Source organism: Hippoglossus hippoglossus, chromosome 4, assembly GCF_009819705.1.
Source record: "Hippoglossus hippoglossus isolate fHipHip1 chromosome 4, fHipHip1.pri, whole genome shotgun sequence".
NCBI classification, from domain to species: Eukaryota; Metazoa; Chordata; class Actinopteri; order Pleuronectiformes; family Pleuronectidae; genus Hippoglossus; species Hippoglossus hippoglossus.
The window spans coordinates 12,941,451-12,959,669 of record NC_047154.1 but is presented as its reverse complement, the minus strand read 5'-3'; the positions used below and the strand labels follow the sequence as shown (position 1 = coordinate 12,959,669).

General features: G+C 42.2%; 1 protein-coding gene across 2 annotated transcripts; it reads right to left on the bottom strand.

The window, feature by feature from the left end:
- Positions 1–8,054: 8,054 nt before the first annotated feature.
- Positions 8,055–17,873, bottom strand: safb (scaffold attachment factor B). 2 transcript variants are annotated; one of them, XM_034584160.1, is made up of 21 exons: positions 17,540–17,873; positions 17,153–17,249; positions 16,073–16,137; positions 15,755–15,967; positions 15,607–15,669; positions 15,484–15,517; positions 14,272–14,701; positions 13,864–13,907; positions 13,668–13,777; positions 13,365–13,514; positions 12,860–12,939; positions 12,285–12,334; positions 12,111–12,190; positions 11,816–11,958; positions 11,418–11,523; positions 10,958–11,154; positions 10,637–10,814; positions 10,444–10,526; positions 10,280–10,338; positions 10,048–10,102; positions 8,055–9,414 (listed from the first exon to the last, which is right to left on the bottom strand). In XM_034584160.1, exons 1-21 carry the CDS (start codon positions 17,690–17,692, stop codon positions 9,297–9,299), a joined length of 2,508 nt encoding a protein of 835 aa, XP_034440051.1. In that variant the 5' UTR covers positions 17,693–17,873; the 3' UTR covers positions 8,055–9,296. The 2 variants fall into 2 exon arrangements, with proteins under 2 accessions (XP_034440051.1, XP_034440052.1); XM_034584161.1 differs by having other exon boundaries at positions 15,607–15,666; positions 17,540–17,835.
- Positions 17,874–18,219: the final 346 nt, after the last annotated feature.

The window sequence follows — 18,219 nt, the reverse complement described above, 5'->3', positions numbered from 1 at the left end:
TCCTGTGTTTGCACCTCTGACAGATTACGTTGGGCTGCAACCTGTGTTGAGCCACACAGGCTGTGCTTCCCCGATCCACTGGGGGTTTGAGCTCTGCACGGGGGTATTTTGGATCTAATTTGCAAATATTTGAATTAGCGATAAATACACTGGTATCTGCTTCGCTTTCCTCCAGGGATTTAGACGTGTTTACGGGATTTAAAAGAGCAAACCACTGTAAACCACCCACACTCTGCAACTCCCACTTGTGACAACATTACAATCAGCGGTGCATAAACAAATCCGAGAAAGTGAAATGTAGACTTTTACGAACGTGTTTGAACAGCCGTGCAAACACACACTGATGATGAAATCCTCAATACAAATGTTCATTCTGATGACTCACCGAGAGGGCTGATTCTATGAAAACCCGGAAAATGAGAATTTGGTTCAACAGCAACATGTAGCATAAATAAATCTTGGTGAGTGTATTCGCAGGGGCCCCTTGTGCCACAGCATGTGTGCAGCTTCTGCCCTGAAGGAGATGTTTGATCCACCGCCAGGAGACAGGAGATGTGACGACTGATCCTCCTGTTTACTGGCTGTTTCCTGTGGACTTTGAAATCGAATGACAATTTAATTCATCTTGATCTGGAGTTTGCTCCTTTTGTAATTCTCTCTTGGTTCTTGCAAACTGCTGCCTGTGCAAGGTCGTCCTCTCGTTGTTTTCCATCACTTCACTGACACAAATCATAGTTTGTTCCTCCGTTATCTGGATGTTTGCACCGTCGCTTATTGCAATCTCAGTCCAAACACATCCAAACTTTGCAGGAACCTTGAAGTCGGCTGGTGCCGTCAAACATGGCCTGCGGATAAAGTCCGGACCCATTTCTCCGGACTTTATCCGCAGTTTGCCTTTCAAACATGCACAACGCAGTGAGAGATTCTCTGCCTTCACAATAGCAGCGAATCCTCTGCATTATTCAGGCGAAAGGTGGAGCAGCCGGGTGCAGCAGGCTGAGGCTGGAGGTGACGTATTAATGCAGAGATCACATGATTCCGTTTACAGCACATCGACACCGGCGTCAGCTCTTATCACCACAAACTCTCCTGACATCTTTGTCTGTGTCTTCCATGTGTGTGGCTCCACTTTTTCACCCAGAGACATTTGTTTGATTTTTTGCATCTGTTGTGCGTTAGAGGCATCATCACCGGAGGCTCTCACTCGGACATATTCGTTCACCCATGCGCCTCCTCAGGAGAACGTGAGGAGAATCTCCGGAGTTCAGTGCATGTCTGAAAGCAGCTGGTTTAACCTCTCATGAGATTTACTTTGCAAAATCTATCTGACACCACAGTTGGTTTTTTGCTGCAATTGCCCATTCATAAATCCATTACAGGGCAAAAAGACTTAAATGACAGAGGGAAAGAAAGGCGTCTCTGTGGGAGTCCAGTCTTTTACGAGTCTCTTACTACACAGCGAGGTCATAAAAGTGCCGCAGAAAGACTTGTGAGGAAGGCAGTATTTTATCCCTCCATTCAGGGCTGACATGAAGAGGTTGTGTTAACCACGTGTGCTGGCCGCTTAAAGAGGAAATTAATTGAGTCCATGAATTGTACAGTATGTGAGTGTGTGTTTGCATGTTGCAGGGGGCCTGTGGGTATTTATATCCCAATCGCACTGAGCTTATCTCTTGGTTGTGCCCTTGTGCTGTGTGTCCACCGCTTTCAGTCCTCACTTCCATGACAAGTACTCCAAAAAGAAGTTGGGTCAAAATGTAAAATTTAGGAGATTAAAGAGTTTTTCAGCAAGGTCAGCAGAACACAGCATGCACAGAAACGCCAAAACTAACAGTTATTTTGATTTTATTTGAACATGCACAAGCCTTGAATGGTTAAAACGCAGATAAAATCACTTCCGTGGCTCCCCTGTGGGTCATTCCTCTTTTGCAGAGCCTTTTGTGTGTGTGTGTGTGTGTGTGTGTGTGTGTGTGTGTGTGTGTGTGTGTGTGTGTGTGTGTGTGTGTGTGTGTGTGTGTGTGAGACCTCATGCGATCAGCAGGAGATCAGAAACAGCAACCTTCTCCTATATCACGTTTGACATATACATAAAAATATACTTAGATACATATAAAACCTAAGTCCAGGTGCGGATGCCGAACCCGTGTACCTGTTCCATGCAGCAGGTCATTAGGACATTTTTGTCTGCCCGTTAAATAAGCCTGTGTGTGTGTGCATGTGCTGTATGTACTGTACGTGCAGAGGAATGTTTATGTTCAGCAACAAGTTCAACTAGCTCCTCCATGAGATTGCAAACCAACAATTATGTTTTCACACGTCTATGTACATTAACACACACACACACACACACACACACACACACACACACACACACACACACACACACACACACAGAGGAATATATGGGCTGGAGGCCGTACATCTGTTGCTGTATGTGGTTTGTAAATCAGGTCATCGAGAGCTACAGATACATGCACACATGGCAGCGTGCATATTCAGATGGGTGCGAGATTGAAAGAAACACCTGAATAAATAAGAGGAGAAACTCGACGAATGCAGATGTTTCCACGCAGGCCCGATGTATGGGTCAATTCAGCACTCATCCAGTCTGTGGCACAAACACTGAGCAGCTGATTCTGTATCAAGAAAATCTCAGTGACTTTTAAAAGAGTGTTCATTCCTGGGGCACAGATGCAGCATCAGGCACAAAAACTGGATTGGCTGGTGTTTCAAGAGGAACAGTGGCTGAAGTGACGTCTGCATTTAGAAGAATGGGGAAAAAACATCAGTGAATAGGGTCTGAAGCTTTGATGACCGTGCTGCTTGTGCACTTTGATATGTGAGGAGAACAGAAGAGGTTCGAGTTGAACGTTTCGCTCAGTGATACTTTTTGTAGGTACTTTGGGTCCAGGGGACATTTTGGCTCATCTCGATTAACGGCTATCTGCATATGAATGCAGGTAAATTAAAAAACCTGCTTGGGTGTTCCTCCTCTTTTCCACTCCAACTGTTTGCCTGCAGGCAACCGAAGCTTCACTCGAATTGGTCAAACCAGACTCAAACCAGAATCAAACCAGACTCAAACCAGACTCAAACCAGGCTCTAAATTCTTGTCCCTCGCCTACAGATTAATTCGTCACATTTTTGCTGTAGTTAAGTTTCTATTTTATTCTGCGTGTTGCCTTGTTCCCTGTTTTATTTTGATACTCACATCTTGTCTTGTTTCCTGATCCTCCTGTGTTTCCAGCTGTCTTGGTGACCCACTCCTGCTCTAATGTGTCTCAATGTCTCCACTCCTCTTTAAGTATTTAGTCTCGGAGTTTATCTTAGTTTACCTTTAAGTTCAGCATTCCAGCACTTTGTTAAGTAATAGTTCCAACATGTATGACCGTAGATCCTCTGAGTTATTTTTGCCTTTTGCCTGATTTTGATATCTCTGCTAATTCAGATGTTTTAGCCGAAATCTGTGTGTGTGAATTCTGAGTCTGTTGCCCCTGACCACTGTTATATATTCACACGGGGCGGCTGTGGATCAGGATGTAGAGCGGATTGGCCACTAACCAGAAGGTCAGCAGTTTAATCCCAGTCTCCCCATTCCACGTGCCGCAAGACACAACACCAACTTGCCGTGTGTGAGTGACTCACACTCTCTCACACCTTCACACTCTGTTTGTAGAGATTGGGTTTTGCGTCCTCTTATTCCTTCAGAAAGACGAGTTAATGTAAATCACTACAAAGTTGTTCTGAGTCATTTATCCAATGATGAAACATTTCCATCGTGAGGAGACTGGTGTTTTCCAGGATGGCAATGCCCCCATCTAGGGTTTGATGGGTATTCATAGCCACCAGATCTCACCCCAGTTGAATACCCTCCACCATCAACCAAATCTGAAATGAGGGAATATCCTCTGGAAGAATGGCTGTTCATTCCTCCAGTGGAGTTCTGAGGCTTGTTCTGGTGGAACGTGGCGGCCAAATAACTTACTTAAACACAGAGTCTGCATCTGCTCAGTCCAGTTTTCCACCAATTTCATGCATTAACATTACGTAAGCACTTATGCAGTGCACACATGTGGTCATGGTTTATCTGTATGTTATGAGTGGAATGCAGCAGAGCAGAAGCATGAATGAGTCCTATGTTCGGTTCATGAAGACAGATGGTCATGCTGGTGTAAAATGGAGGCTCAGGTCACTGGATGTGCAGCAGTCAGCAGCAACAGTCTGACCAGACTTTCTCAACTCACTCATGTCCCCACTCAGGAGAAAGAAGACATTTCATAACTGTTGCATTATAACTGTCTCAGGAGACGTCTAACTGGCAGCGGAGAGAAAAGGCTGCACATGTAGAACTAACCAAGTCCTTCGTATAATGTTGATTCAGATCCCTGTCGACTTTCCTGTTAAAATTAGTTCAATTATTGTGCACCCTGATAAACTACAAAATGCAAACATACATTATCATGCCTTCACGACCCCCCCCCCCCCCCCCCCCCCCCCCCCCCGGTTTGGATTAGAGGAGAGCGGGCCTTTTCAGTCAGAACAGAACAGACTCCTTGTCCTCTTTAAAATGTCTTATTTAACCTTTTATTTCTAATGCTGTGTGTTCTTCAAAATGCTTTTTAGGTTTTTCCTGTTGTTTGCCTTCAATTTTTCATTTCTAACTTGTAAAGCACCATTTAACTGTGTTTTGAAAGGAGCTACATACATTTTATAATGTTTTTTATTTATACATCAAACTACGTCATTATTTAAAAAATCGATTGTTGGTTGACTCTCCACTTGTGTCTCTCTCTGATGAGGTCTTGGACTGTGCAGACTCGGCCTGGATCCCATCTGATCTTTGCTCTCTTTTCATCTGTCTGGGTGAAATGTTTTTGGGACTTGGTTTGCATCACGATGTTCTGCAGATACGATTGTGACAAACCTGTTCTTACAACAGCGCTCAGTAGACTGCACCCAGAAGGGAAGGAAATAAGGAATGAAGGATTTGCCTCCTCGTCCATGTTGTCTGTTGTTACTTGTCTCTTTATGGTTTTGCCCAAATTCTTTAGAAACCCTGAACTGAAATCTGTTTTAAGAGTTACAATAACATACTCATAAATTCTTTAAATTTCTCACGTTCAAAGTACTCACCTTCTCCATAATTAGATCCATAAAAGAGCCACAGATTGTATCAGTCAATACGTTTGAAGATGAAAGAAATCTTCTTGTGAGATTGAAAGGAGTGAACTTGCCATATTTCTGTAATCTACTTCTCATCTCCACTTGAGGTTATAGACACTAGCCTGTAGCATAACACACATGAATTTCTGACAAAACTACCGCCTGTCAAGATGCATTGTGGATGAAGTGGGTGCTGTGTGAGATTTAACAAAACAGGTAACATCTCTGAGTCTGTTGCTTCAAAATGTGTTGTGTTTCAAATGTATCTATTGATTCTGATAGTGTTACAGGATTACAATGCAAAACCAGTGGAGAATTCTTTAAAGGTTCAGTGTGTGGGATTTAGTGACATCTAGTGGTGAAGCTGCATATCAGAAGTAAGTGGAAACATCTCACCTCACTCTCCTCTTCCATTTGTGTGACCTTCAGGTGACATATTATGTTTGTCCATTCTAGGCTACTGTAGAAACATGGGGGTGATCATTTTGTTTTCGACTGACAGGTCCCCAAATTATTACACACTGGACCTTTAAAGAAACTCAAATGAATACACTTGAAAACAGAGTGGATGTTGGGTTTTTTTTCACTTCCAGTTTTTAAATGAGTGCTTTAGTCTTTAACTGGGAAAAATGCATGAAAACATTACATCTATCTGTTCACACTGTCTATGTGGATCTACCTCTGTCTCTGCATATGGCCCGGGACACTGCAGACCTTCTCTCTGCTGCAGGTCAGGCTGCTATTCTGAGCTTCACCCCTGCTGAAACATAAAAAGGATGTTGTCTCAGCTTTGTTTTCTCTCAGCTCCGGGTGAGGAGGCTCCTGGTGGATTCACCTGTGGTGGTCTCAGGGCGGCAGCACAAGAAGAGCTTAAGCACATGAGCGTCCCATCGAATGAAAACATTGCAACACAAATGTACGAGTCCGACTGAGCTCCCCTGCTGCAGCGTCTCACACGCACCGCCACTAAATTCAGAAAACGAGCAAAGCAATGAAACGTGGCAGAAGATCTTCCTGAAGATCTGCTGAGTGATGTGAATTCTACTGTTTCTCACGTGTAGGATAGAGAGGTGTGTCTCTGGCCCCTGCACACATCAACTTATATATGTCTACATACAGTAAGATCATGAAATAAGAGAGAACCTCAATTGTAAAATAAAGAAAATGCAGATTACAGCTAAATTCTTTACAGCTTGTAAAGTCAGTAGCCAGTAAAAATAGATACAACCCAAATATCAGACCCAGCTTTTGACTGACAATTAAACTCACTATTCAAAAGTTCATGAACTGAAATTGATAATTGACACTATAATGATGCATTCTGCAGATTCAGTCTGATTTTAAAATGCATATGCTCATTGTAGAATCCTTTTGTGGAATACATGGCTTCAGGAAGTATTCAGGCCCCTTCACAATGTAATGTGTTGCAGATCTTTCCACCCTGTGGTTCTCCGAAAGCAGGAAACTCCTACAAGAAAACCTGGACCAGAGGCCACGTGACCGGGGACTGTGGGGGACAGTTCACCTTTCAGCACGACGGTGACCCCGAGCGTCCAGCCAACAGTGGAGTAGTGTGGGGTCAAGTCTCTAGAGCGGCCCAGTCAAAGCCCCAGACAAGATAAGTGGATAGATTTGAAGAAGTCTGATCAGTTACTCTCCGTCCATTCAAACCAAGCCTGAGAGGATCTGTCAGGAAGAATCTGATAAACTGCCCTGATCCAGGTCTGCAAAGCTTGTAAAGAGAAAATATCCTTGACTAATCCAACGAGCCAAACAGACAAAAGATCTCACACAATTAAAAACAGATCACAGGCAGCACACAACTACAATAAACTCAGGGCAACATCTGAGCTACTTTCATCTGTGGACAAATGGTTTGTTTCTTATAGATGTAGATATGCAGGAAGTAAGAAAGAGCAGAGAGACACTTCTCATACACAGACCTGAAGGACGTCAGAGAAAATAAACGCAGGTTTAGTGGAGGAATCTGTCCCAGAATGTGGGTAAATGATGTTGCACAGCGTGGGGGTGACATGGAGGTTCAGTGGTGTGTGTTTCTCCACCTCAGACCCTTTGTGCTCGTCTCCCCGGTGGTTCACATCATGTTGATTTAAGCTGTTCCTTCTACATCTGGCTATTTAAGAAGCGTTCAAAGCAATTTGGGGTGAGAGGATGAAAAAGGAAAACCAGCCGCGGGGATCCTGGTTCGTGTCTGATTTTATTCCCCAACAGCCTCTCACCCACAAGTCATGTCTAATACGTCTGTTTTCCTTTGGGGGTTCTGTTATTCGTGTCCGCAGGGAAGCAAGAATGTTTATCTGCAGATTCACTGACTTTCTTTCACCCAGTCATCACACTGGCTTGTAATATTGTATTTGCTCTCAATGCTGATTCTACAGTTGCATTCACTCACAGTCAATTAATCTGCTCCATTCTGTCAATTTAATAGGATCAACTGAATAAAAGCATAAGTTTCAACTGATATTCGTGATTATATGACACCCTCTAGTGGCAATAGGAAAATAACAGGGAAATGTGGACTGGTTTCGTGAACTACTTGTCTTCTTCACATATTTTCATATAAAACAGATCTAGACTGATGGGTTAGGAGGATTCCAGTGACTATGGCAACATCGCAAAGTGCTGAATGCAGACATCGGTTTGTTATGACAGGAGGTCAGCAGTATTGCTAAAAAATACATATATCAAGTTTGCAAGTTTGTTCAGAACTCTACAGGTACAAGATAAGTAAACATAAATATGTTGTGAATAAGAGAACTCATAACCTGAATTACAGAAGTTAGATCCACAATCATCTAAAACATTTCCAGTTGAAAATGAATATACACTCTGACATGAAAACAGCAAAGACAATATTAGGGGAAACACTGAGGTGTGTAGAGAGGGAATGACTGGATACTAACCAGTTCATCCACTGGTTTTATTAATGCAACAACCAGCTTCTCATCTCATTTCTTTAGTCTGGGCTGGAGGTTGAAAAAACCATGTATAATGAATCCATTTTCACTGGGTGACACTGCCTGTGATTTGGAAAAGTTTAAGCAGTAGTATGATTGTCCAGGAGATACACTATGTGACACTAGAACCAGGCTCACAAAAGTTTAGTTGTGACGTAACATTGTTGAGTTCAAAGAGCGACGTTGGGTGCATGACCCAAGAAATTCTTGTAACGAGCTTATGCAGTATATTCTTAAAAGGTTGAAAATTTCAATCAGATGCTTCAGTGCATCACACAACCTCTGTGAATTCAGATTTGTTTTGATAAATATGAGCAAATATGCTCTGAAAGGCATTTGTTTTAATAGCAACACAAATATATGAACAATCTTTTAACTGTTTAAAGATTGTGGGCTATTTCAACCTGTGAATTTAACCCTGACATAATAAACCAAAACAGAAGGACAAGAAAACTAAACTTTATGAACAAAATCTAAAAACAGATTTTAGTTACAGAAAACTTGTGCTGCAACACCACAATTCAGTTAATTTGAGATTTTAATCACAGAGCTGTGCCCACATACACAGTTCAAGGGGATGTACTACCATTGTCTGATAATCACACTAACCAAACGCTATGTACAAAGATGCGGTGATTGAAATATAAAAAAGTAAGCTCGGATAATCAGTCTTTTAATTTAAAAACATTTTCTTCAGCAGGGAGATCTTACCGTCCATTTGTTTTAAAAAGACAAAAATGTCTAAATGAGACCTAAGCTCTGAACTGCAACAAAGATTAATTTAATGAGAACGAAAAACTTTGTTCCTGATGTAAACTGGGATAAAGATGGGAAACTGATGACGTCCATCGATTTACGGGATGTAGGTGTCTATTAAACATCTGCATTGAAAATGGAGCTCTGATGTGAACAAACAAGGTAGGATGGACTGAACCATAAATACAAGGCAGAAAATCACTAAGTCACAAAAAAATGGAGAACCAACAAGAAAGATAAAGGTTTCCATCAAATGTGGATTGGAATTGTGGAAAAAAAAAAAAGAGAAAAAAATAAAAAAATCACATTTAAGACAAAACATTTACAAAAACAAGATGGCCACGTCCTCCATGATGTGATCTCATGAAAGAGTCCCACTAGTGTCTTCAGATACACACATCAGTAGCGTCGACCAAAAGCTCCACCCTGCAGCCCGCTGCCCTGCATCAGCTGGTTCTGTCGGTTCAGAGCTCCAGAGAGAGACTGAGATGTTCCTGTGTTGATGTAACCTCCACGGCTGGTGAGACAAAACAGAGGCAAAGATCAACATCGGTCTAACAAACTGTGCTGGCCAATTCTGTGATGCCTTCAAAGACAAACAAGCTCATATCAACAAGAGATGTTCCAATACCAGCATCCGCGATAGTGCCTAAAATGTCGAGTACGTGAATCTATGCATGGATCTGTTACCACGTCTTTTCAGTATATTAGTTTCACCCAGATAAAACTGCAGTTTTCGTTTCCTGGAAATCACTTCTTCATTGCTCCAGCAGTAGTGCTGTACGGCCACTGGCAAGTGCTGTTTTAGAGCGGTGAAGAAGTGATTTCAAGAAGTGTAGCGTTTTAAGCTTCAACGAGTAAAACAGCAACTTGCCTTCAGTTTCAAGGTATGGTACTAGTGTTGCCACTCGCAACACGAGCAATAGGCCATACAACAATGATATCAATCATCACTTACATACTGGGTTAGTAGCGGTACTGTTAAAATACATCATAAAGGTTGATATATATTAAATGTACTGGTAGCAGATCGATGCTCAGTATCGGCCAATAAGCAAAGACCTGGGATCAGACTTGGTACCAGGAAGGGGAAAATGTTATCGGAACATCTCGTATATCAACAATGAGTGGGCTGATGATCACTACGCACCCTGCCATCCCTCCACGTGCAATGTGGCTCTGGCCTGGAATAGCACCGTCTCTACCTGGAATTGAAAAGCAAAACATCAGGACCACAGCAGTTAAACATGTAGACTGCAACTAAGCAGGATACAAACTATACATCATTTTCCTTCATTTCATCTGCACTGCAATCCAAGTGGACTTTAAATGTAAATCACAGTATCGTCATTAAAGACACAATATAGCATACGTATTCATACTTTGCCATGTTCTGTCTCCTTCCAACTTCCGTCCAGATTCCCAGTCTCGACCTCCTTCCCTAAAAAAAGAACAACAAATATCTTTTACATTTTTTCCCCCACTCTTTCAGTAAACATTTCTACATCTGCCTCTTAAATATGGCTTAAACTGAAGGTCAGCTCACCTGGGGTTCATGCGCTTGTCGTATCCTCCAGTCCAGGGCTCTCGGCCCTCTCTGCTATGTCTGTCTGACCTGTCTGAGAAGTGCTGTAAGAAGATGAGACAGAATTCAAGGTGTCAAAGATTGTTGTTCGAGTAGCTGCACACCACTGATGCTTGTGTCAGTTACACACCAAGCCGATGACAGCTTCTCTTACCTGACCATCTCGGTCTGCACCTATGCCACGAGTGGTATCTCGCCTGTCCAGCATCAAGTCATCCTGGTATCGGCCGCGGTCTCTGTGGTCAAAGTCCTGGTAACGTTCCTGTCGTCCAAAGTCTGAGCGGCCGCATCGGTCATCCAAGGCTATGCGCTTCTCAGGCCAATCGTCTTTCCTGAAATATAGAAGAAAAACATATCAGTGACATCTTACCATAGATTAAGAAGTTGAGTGAAATATTGCTTTAACTGAGTTTTAAGTTCATTCGTCAATCGTACGGAGCAGCATCACAAAACCACCCTGTCAGTTATTATTTACCTGTTGTCCATGTCATACGGCCTCTTAACGGGGCGTCGGTCCTGCTCATAACGCAACTGGTCCTGCTGCCGTTTCAGCTCCTCTCGCTCCCTGAGGATCCTTTCCTGCTCACGCCGCCGCTCATATTCTATACGAAGCCTTTCACGCTCCAGGAACTGACGCTCCATACGGTCTGCATCAAGGCGCTGCCTCTCAGCCTGGGATCAAGATATTCATCATTACTATCAGCAGCTCTTACATCATATATGCATTAAAAAACTACACCTGGGAGAATAAGAGTTTCGACAAATTGGAATTATTAAATCTTTTAACGTTATAATTGTAAAAAGTGTATATTTTTAAAAACTATGATCCGAATCCAAAGAGTATAATGCAAGAAATGTGGGAAAGAACACAGACAGCTACGCAGTGAGAGAAAGAAATTTCCAAGAAAAATGTAAGAGAATTTATTTTTTATTACCTCAAGCCAGTGTCTTTTCCGCAGCAGGTGTTTTCTCTCCTCTCTCTCCCTGAACAGACGGATTCGCTCACGCTCACGATCCGGGCGGTTGTCACGATCACGGTCACTGAAAGTCAACAGTGAAGAATAATGTCTGTTCAGTGAGTAACTAAGATAATAACTATAGATAAAGTCCAGTATAGAATCATACTGATCAAACCTAACTCAAATTTTTTTTGTAAATAGCATCTATTTCTATTCTACAGAAAAAAAAGCCACTTCTGTAAAAACGATATTTCACAGGGGCATCCACAAAATAACAATTTCAAGAAGTAAAACAAAAATCCTTCCTTAATTTTGATTGACCAGATTGGAGTAGAATGAGATTATCGTTTCTAGATGAATTGTTTGCTCCTTACGTGAATCTGCGTCTCTCCACCTCCCGGACCTCCCTCTCACGCTGTCTCTGCCGCTCCCTCTCCCTCTGCTCCTTGATCTGGTCGAATGACAGGATGTCTTTCTTTTCTTTACTGGGTGACTTACGGTCACGACTCTTTGAGCTCTGGAGAAAGAAGAGAGGGAAACAGAGGATGGAAGAAAATTGTAAGTTGAATGCTGATTACAAAAGCCCACAGTTACATATTGTATATTACACAAAGCGTGCCATCTGTGGTAAATCAAGTGTAGCAGTTATGGGTTTATATTTTCACTTACTCGCTCTTTGCTTTTGGTTTTGACGCTGATGACGGGTTCTCCCTTGGACTTGTCCATAACTACAGTCCTCTCATTTCGCCCTGTAAAAAAAAAATAGTTAATATCATTAGGAATAAATGAAGAAAAAATTCATGGTTTTGAGAGGCAACTTTTTCCAGCGTCAACTTTTCTCACCTTTGCCATCTTTTCCTTCTCCCTCAGATTTCTCATCCTTTCCATCAGACCTACAAAATATATTTACAGTATAAGCATTATCACTATTACAATGACAAACTTTATAAAAACAATCTGGAGTTCGGTGACTGGTTTACTTTTCTCAATACAGTTGACAGCACTTCCACTCCTGATTTATAAAAGCTCAGGAACTCTTAACTGCTAAGGTTACAGCAGGGTAGGGCGATATAACTTCAAATCCATATCATGATTATTTCAAACTTTTACCTGAATTATGATTAATAAACGATTCTTTTATTTGCGTGCAAAAGGTTGGACTTTTCAGTACTGTTCAGATTAGGGTTGGGCTGCTGGACGATGCCATTGCGTTACTTCATTTAGTATTAACCAATGAACCGACATGAGCAGGATTAAGTCGGTTAGAGGTTATAAATGTCCGTTTCGATACATTTAATCGCACAGCCCTACAACAGGGTCACCCGAAGCTAAAGAAGTACGCACCTAAGATATTTTAAGGACTGCATCAAAATACTGCTGAGTCATTTTTTGTATCAGACTGTTGTGAAGGGTCTTACTTGGAGTCGGTGGAGTGTCTCCTGTCTTTCTTGACGTCATTCTTGTCTGCTGGCTTTTTCCCCGCTGGCTCATTTTTAGCCTTCAGTGTTTAAACAGAAACATGTTTGATCATAAGAGTCAAATCGACAGGTTCAATTTCACACACTGATCCAACCAAACAATGAAAAACGAACAATAACGACCATTTTATAAGTATCAGATTAATAGGAAACATTTTAAGATGTTCAAATTAAATAAATTAAAAAATAAAGGAAACTTGTGTTCTGATATTAGCAGTCCCAAATATAATTATTTATCTTATTCTTTTTTGTTTGACCAAAAGTTTAGTGTTGTTAAATATATATTTTATCACAGTAACTTTTTATTGTCATCTTTTCTATTATTGATTGCTTTGTGAGGCATTAGCCTGTAGCATGTGATAAATGATCTATGCAGCTCATCTGGGTGGGACTTGAGTTATTAGAAAAACAGCTGCAAAAGCAAACGTCCTGCCTCAACACTCACCCGCTCCACAGAGATCATCTTTCCATGCAACTCATTTCTGTGAAGGTGGCTGATACACGTGGTGGCCTCCTCTGTGGAGGACATGGTGACGAAGCCATAGCAGCGAGCCCCGGGGCTTTTGGCGTTGGTCACCACCTTAGCTCCAACAACCTACAAGGTGGAGAGATATGAGAGGGAATGCAATGACAGAGGAAGAAGAAGTGAACATGGAATGGAGGGAAATTATACATTTTAATTTACATACAGGACATTTACAAATTCAAACCCTGGTGACAATGGTCTAACAAAGTTGTATAGACTAACCTTGCCATATTTGCTGAATAGTGTCTTCAGATCAGTCGCTCTGGTAGTGGAAGAGAGACCGCTAACCCACAGATTTCTACCGCTGCTTGCTGCAGCACCACTTCCAGCAGCTGCACATACACACAATAAGTCAATATGCACATGTTCAATAAATATAAATGACCAGAATAAGAAAGAAACCCCTTGACTCACTCACCATTTTCATCTTTTGACTCAGTCTTACCATCTTTTTCCTCAGAGCTAAAGACAAACAAAAAAAACATGAAAATGCAGGACATGAGGGCACCTGGGATCTCCTCACACAAATGTACTGTGTTTAATGATTTATAACAATAATTGACAGTGATCAGCCCATTATGTACCTTAGTGCGTGCTTTAACAGTGAATAAATATACCTTATGACAATCCCAATTCATTGCGCCTAAAGGGTAATAAAGTGGTAACAGGGTGCACAGAGCGCGAGGCACGACAAATGAAAACAAGACAAAAGACAAAATGCAAAGAACATTTTACCTCCAAAAGATCATCCAATTGTTTCTAGCACAAAGGAGCCAATGCAACAGAGATAGCCATTTTGGTTTCTAGTAGACAGAAAGCAACAAACCTCTTTTTCTGATCATCGCCCTCTACAGAAGAGGACTCTTTCACTGTCGAGGCTGAGTCCGCAGCTGCTTTCTCTTCTTCTGTCTTCTCATCCTCCTCACCCTTCTTAGACCCAATTTCTGAATCAACAGTTTCACCCAGAGCGCCCTGTTCGCTTATACTAACAGCCTGCGAGCTTTTGTTTTCAGCGTCCATGGTCTCTTCTGGGACATTTAGGGCGTCCCCTACCTCTTTGGTGTCAGTCTCCACAACATCCCGGTCGCTCTCCACATCTCCCGAGGCGGCTTTGTCGGACTTGGAACCAGTGTCGGACACACTGTCTTCCCCTCCGGCGGTGGCGGCTTGGTCATCTTCAGGGCTCGTCTCGTCGCTCTGGTGGCGATCTTCGATAAGCGGCTCAGATAAACAAGACCCGGCTACTTTGTCATTTTCTACGGATTTAACAGGAATAGAATGGCACAGAGTTTAATCACTTCTGAAACACAGCAATGGTTAACGAGGAACTGGCAAGGCCTGGATTAGGAACGTCATGACCACTGTCCTGTGCTCTTAGAACTATGTATTAAAACCATGATGTAGACCCTGACGAGAGACTGGAAGAGAACCCAAAGGCTGGGGGACAACCAAGCAACTAGTGCGGCTAACACTCAAGTTGAACCACTTCATTTTGTTCACCTGATCCAAAGCAGACAAAGAGTTCAGTGCTGAGGAGAGCCACAAGATCAGCAGTGCAGCAATAGAGGCTCAAAGTAGTCCATCTTCTTTCAGCCTTTGACTTTCCAAGTGTCCATTCATATTAACCAGAACTTCAGCTCAAGTCCAGCATATTCACGTCCAGCTGATTTCTGAGTCAGTGTCTTTAAAAAGATGCAAAAGCCGATGGGTCTTGATGAATCTTCTTAGTCTTGGTCTTCATGTGGCAACCTAGAAACACTGCATTCACCTGCAAGAGCTCAAACCTCCCCGACCATGAAATGTAATTGCTGTCGATGTGCATCAACTTGTTAACCACTGCTATTTTACTAATTGAAGAACATCACTGGTAACTTGACCAATATTGTGGTGAAATTATGAATTATGGATAATCAATTTCAGCACAAAGCCAGCAACTTCCTTTGGGCTTCCAGTCTCTTCCTAATCTAAGTGTTTGCATTCCAAGCTCAACACTTTGCAAAGATGTCGCCATCTTTTCATCAACCACTCTCTAAAGTACCTGTGTCTTCTCTCGCGTCGTCTGCATCTGGATCCTGAGAGGGGGGGGAAGTCTATATTAAACTGACTGTTTGTGACACTTAGTTCTACTATATCACAAGTTTCAAATTATGAAAGAACATACCTTATTGATCGATGAGCATGTCATATTTTCATCTTTGTCCAACACCTCAGACTCGTCCATCTGCTAAATTTCACACAAGCACAGCAACATTAAAACTTTCTCATCTATAAAATAAAAACGAGTGGATAAGTTGTTCATCTCATTTTACCTCTGGAGCTTTCGCTTCATCTTCTGACTCCAAAGCTTTATTGTCATGTTGTTCATTCATCACTTCATCATCATCATCATCTCCCTGCAAATATTCCGCTTCATTCTCGTCATCCTCAGCCGGTATTCCATTATCATTCTCCGTCTCATCCAGCACGTTCATGTCGAGGATGTCCATCTCCTGCATGTTCTCTTGATCATCTTGTGAATCCTCCTGACAAAGAAAATGGGACTTTGTTAGAAACAATGTGAAATCAATACTGAGAGCCTAGCAACTCTAAAGTTTCTAAAGAGTGGTACTTACAGTGCAAACACTTACATGTCCATCATGAGAGTCCTCCTCAACAGGGCTGTCCTCTGGTTCATCATTCTCTGGTCTTGTGTCTACAAACAAAATATTTGAGTCTAAGCAAAGTCTTCATCTGGTGTCTTACAGGTCAGTGTTTCCAATAGGGCTGGACAATGTGCCTTAAAATGTTACATTTTTATGTATTTATTTAACGTTGTTATCAATAATTATCATTTTGACTGTCACATTTTTATTTCTCTTAAAGTCTCAGTTATGCTCCGGAGTGAAGGTTGTGGTACTAACTCTTCTTTCTGGGCAGAGAATGACAAGCATTTGATAAACAGCTAAATGTTTTACAAATCTGAGGTGGATCAATTAAGTGTTATTCCTCCGCATGGGTAATACATAGAGATATATTGAGCCTTTCCCATATTGCAAGATAATAAAATGATACAGCGTTAATTATTGCTACTGTTTTATTGCCCAGCCCTAAACAAAAAAAGTATCACTTAAGAGGTAAAAGTTAATTGCATTTGCATTACTACAATTGTCTGAGCGGAATTAAAGGAAATTGTCTAAAATCAAATAACTAGAGTACATTTGATTTTTGTTAAATACCGGCTGTGGCTCATCTGTTTTTTAGTCTGATAATTTTGAGATAATCAGATTGATATTAATCAATTGTCCATCCCTAGTTTGGATATACATTTTGCAGCTGCAGCACTTACATAGATGTTTCTGCAGACATTTCTTTCTTATCAAACACTGATCGCAGGCATTATTACATTACATATTATTCTACAATTCCAGATATTAGATGTTCAAATTTTGTGAAAAGGAAACTGGGAATGTTTCCATAAAACATGCATGATCTGCTTAATCCAGCAAGTGGCAGCTATAATAACCGATATGTAAAGTAGATCAATACGACCATATACTAGCTAGTGTCACTGGAGCAACGTGCACATGCAGGAAACACCAGCAGATCTGGCATCATGTTGCAGACAGAGGACTGTCCGTGCACAGATGCTTCTATGAGACGAGGGTCGCGTTATGTTCACATTACAAATACAGCGTGAGACATGTTTGTGCAGCATTTGCAGACTTCACCTCTGGCAGCTCGTTTGGGCGCAGCGTTGCTCTTCTTCGGTGCAGAATCGGGAGCCACAGTGACCTCATCCGGATTTCCGCCCTCCTCCTCGATGGCCTGTTTATGGAGAGCAATACTGTAAATTGCTAAACGTAGTGCACCAATAAAAGGAGAGTTTAAAACGGAAGCAGGGTGGAATGTGCAACACGCCTTTTGAACTGGAGCTTGTAGCCGCCTGGCGCAAACGTTAGCTAACAGCTAGCGTTAGCATACAGTTTGGGGTGAATGGCGCTCGTATGTTAGCTTTGAGTTTACACTGTTTAAACAGGGCCAGGTAACAAAGCGGTCACATGCGGGTTAGTGAGGCAACTGGGAGCACTGGTTGAACCGGGGAGCTGTCAGCGCACCTTCTTCAGACGCTCCGACAACACGCTCTTGACGCCCGTGGTGTCCAGGTTTCGCTTCTTCAGCTCGGCCTTCAGGTCGATGACTCTCAGCTCGGACAGTCTGCGAACCTCCGCGCCCTCCGGAACCTCCACGTCCGCCACCGGGTCAGCCATGCTGTCGTCCGTCAAGTGTTTTTCCTCAGCCTCGGGAACAAGTGTGAACTTTATGTGCTCATGCAGCCGCAGCTCCAGTGGAAGCAGCAAAGGTTGAGAAACGACTGCAAAATGGAGGCCTAGGCCGAGCCGGTGACGTCAGCGCGCAGGCGCAGTGCGGATGCAGCGCAGCGAGGAGAGGAGCACGCAGACATGTGTGGAAAGTTGTTTACTCATGAAATACACGATAAACTTCTAACAGCAAGAACAACAGACAATTTCATCTGAGTTGTTTATTTTATTCATTTATTTTATCTGAACATGCACATACATGAAATATAGCCACCTATCTATCTATCTATCTATCTATCTATCCATCTATCCGTCTATCTATCTGTCTGTCTGTCTGTCTGTCTGTCTATCTATCTATCAGCATATTCACTACTTTTGCACAGAATTCTCAGCGTGAAAAGCTCTCACAATCTCACAATGGGGTTAAAACAGTGTATTTGAGTGTATTTCTGTGTCCCATCTTAGTTCTGCACTGG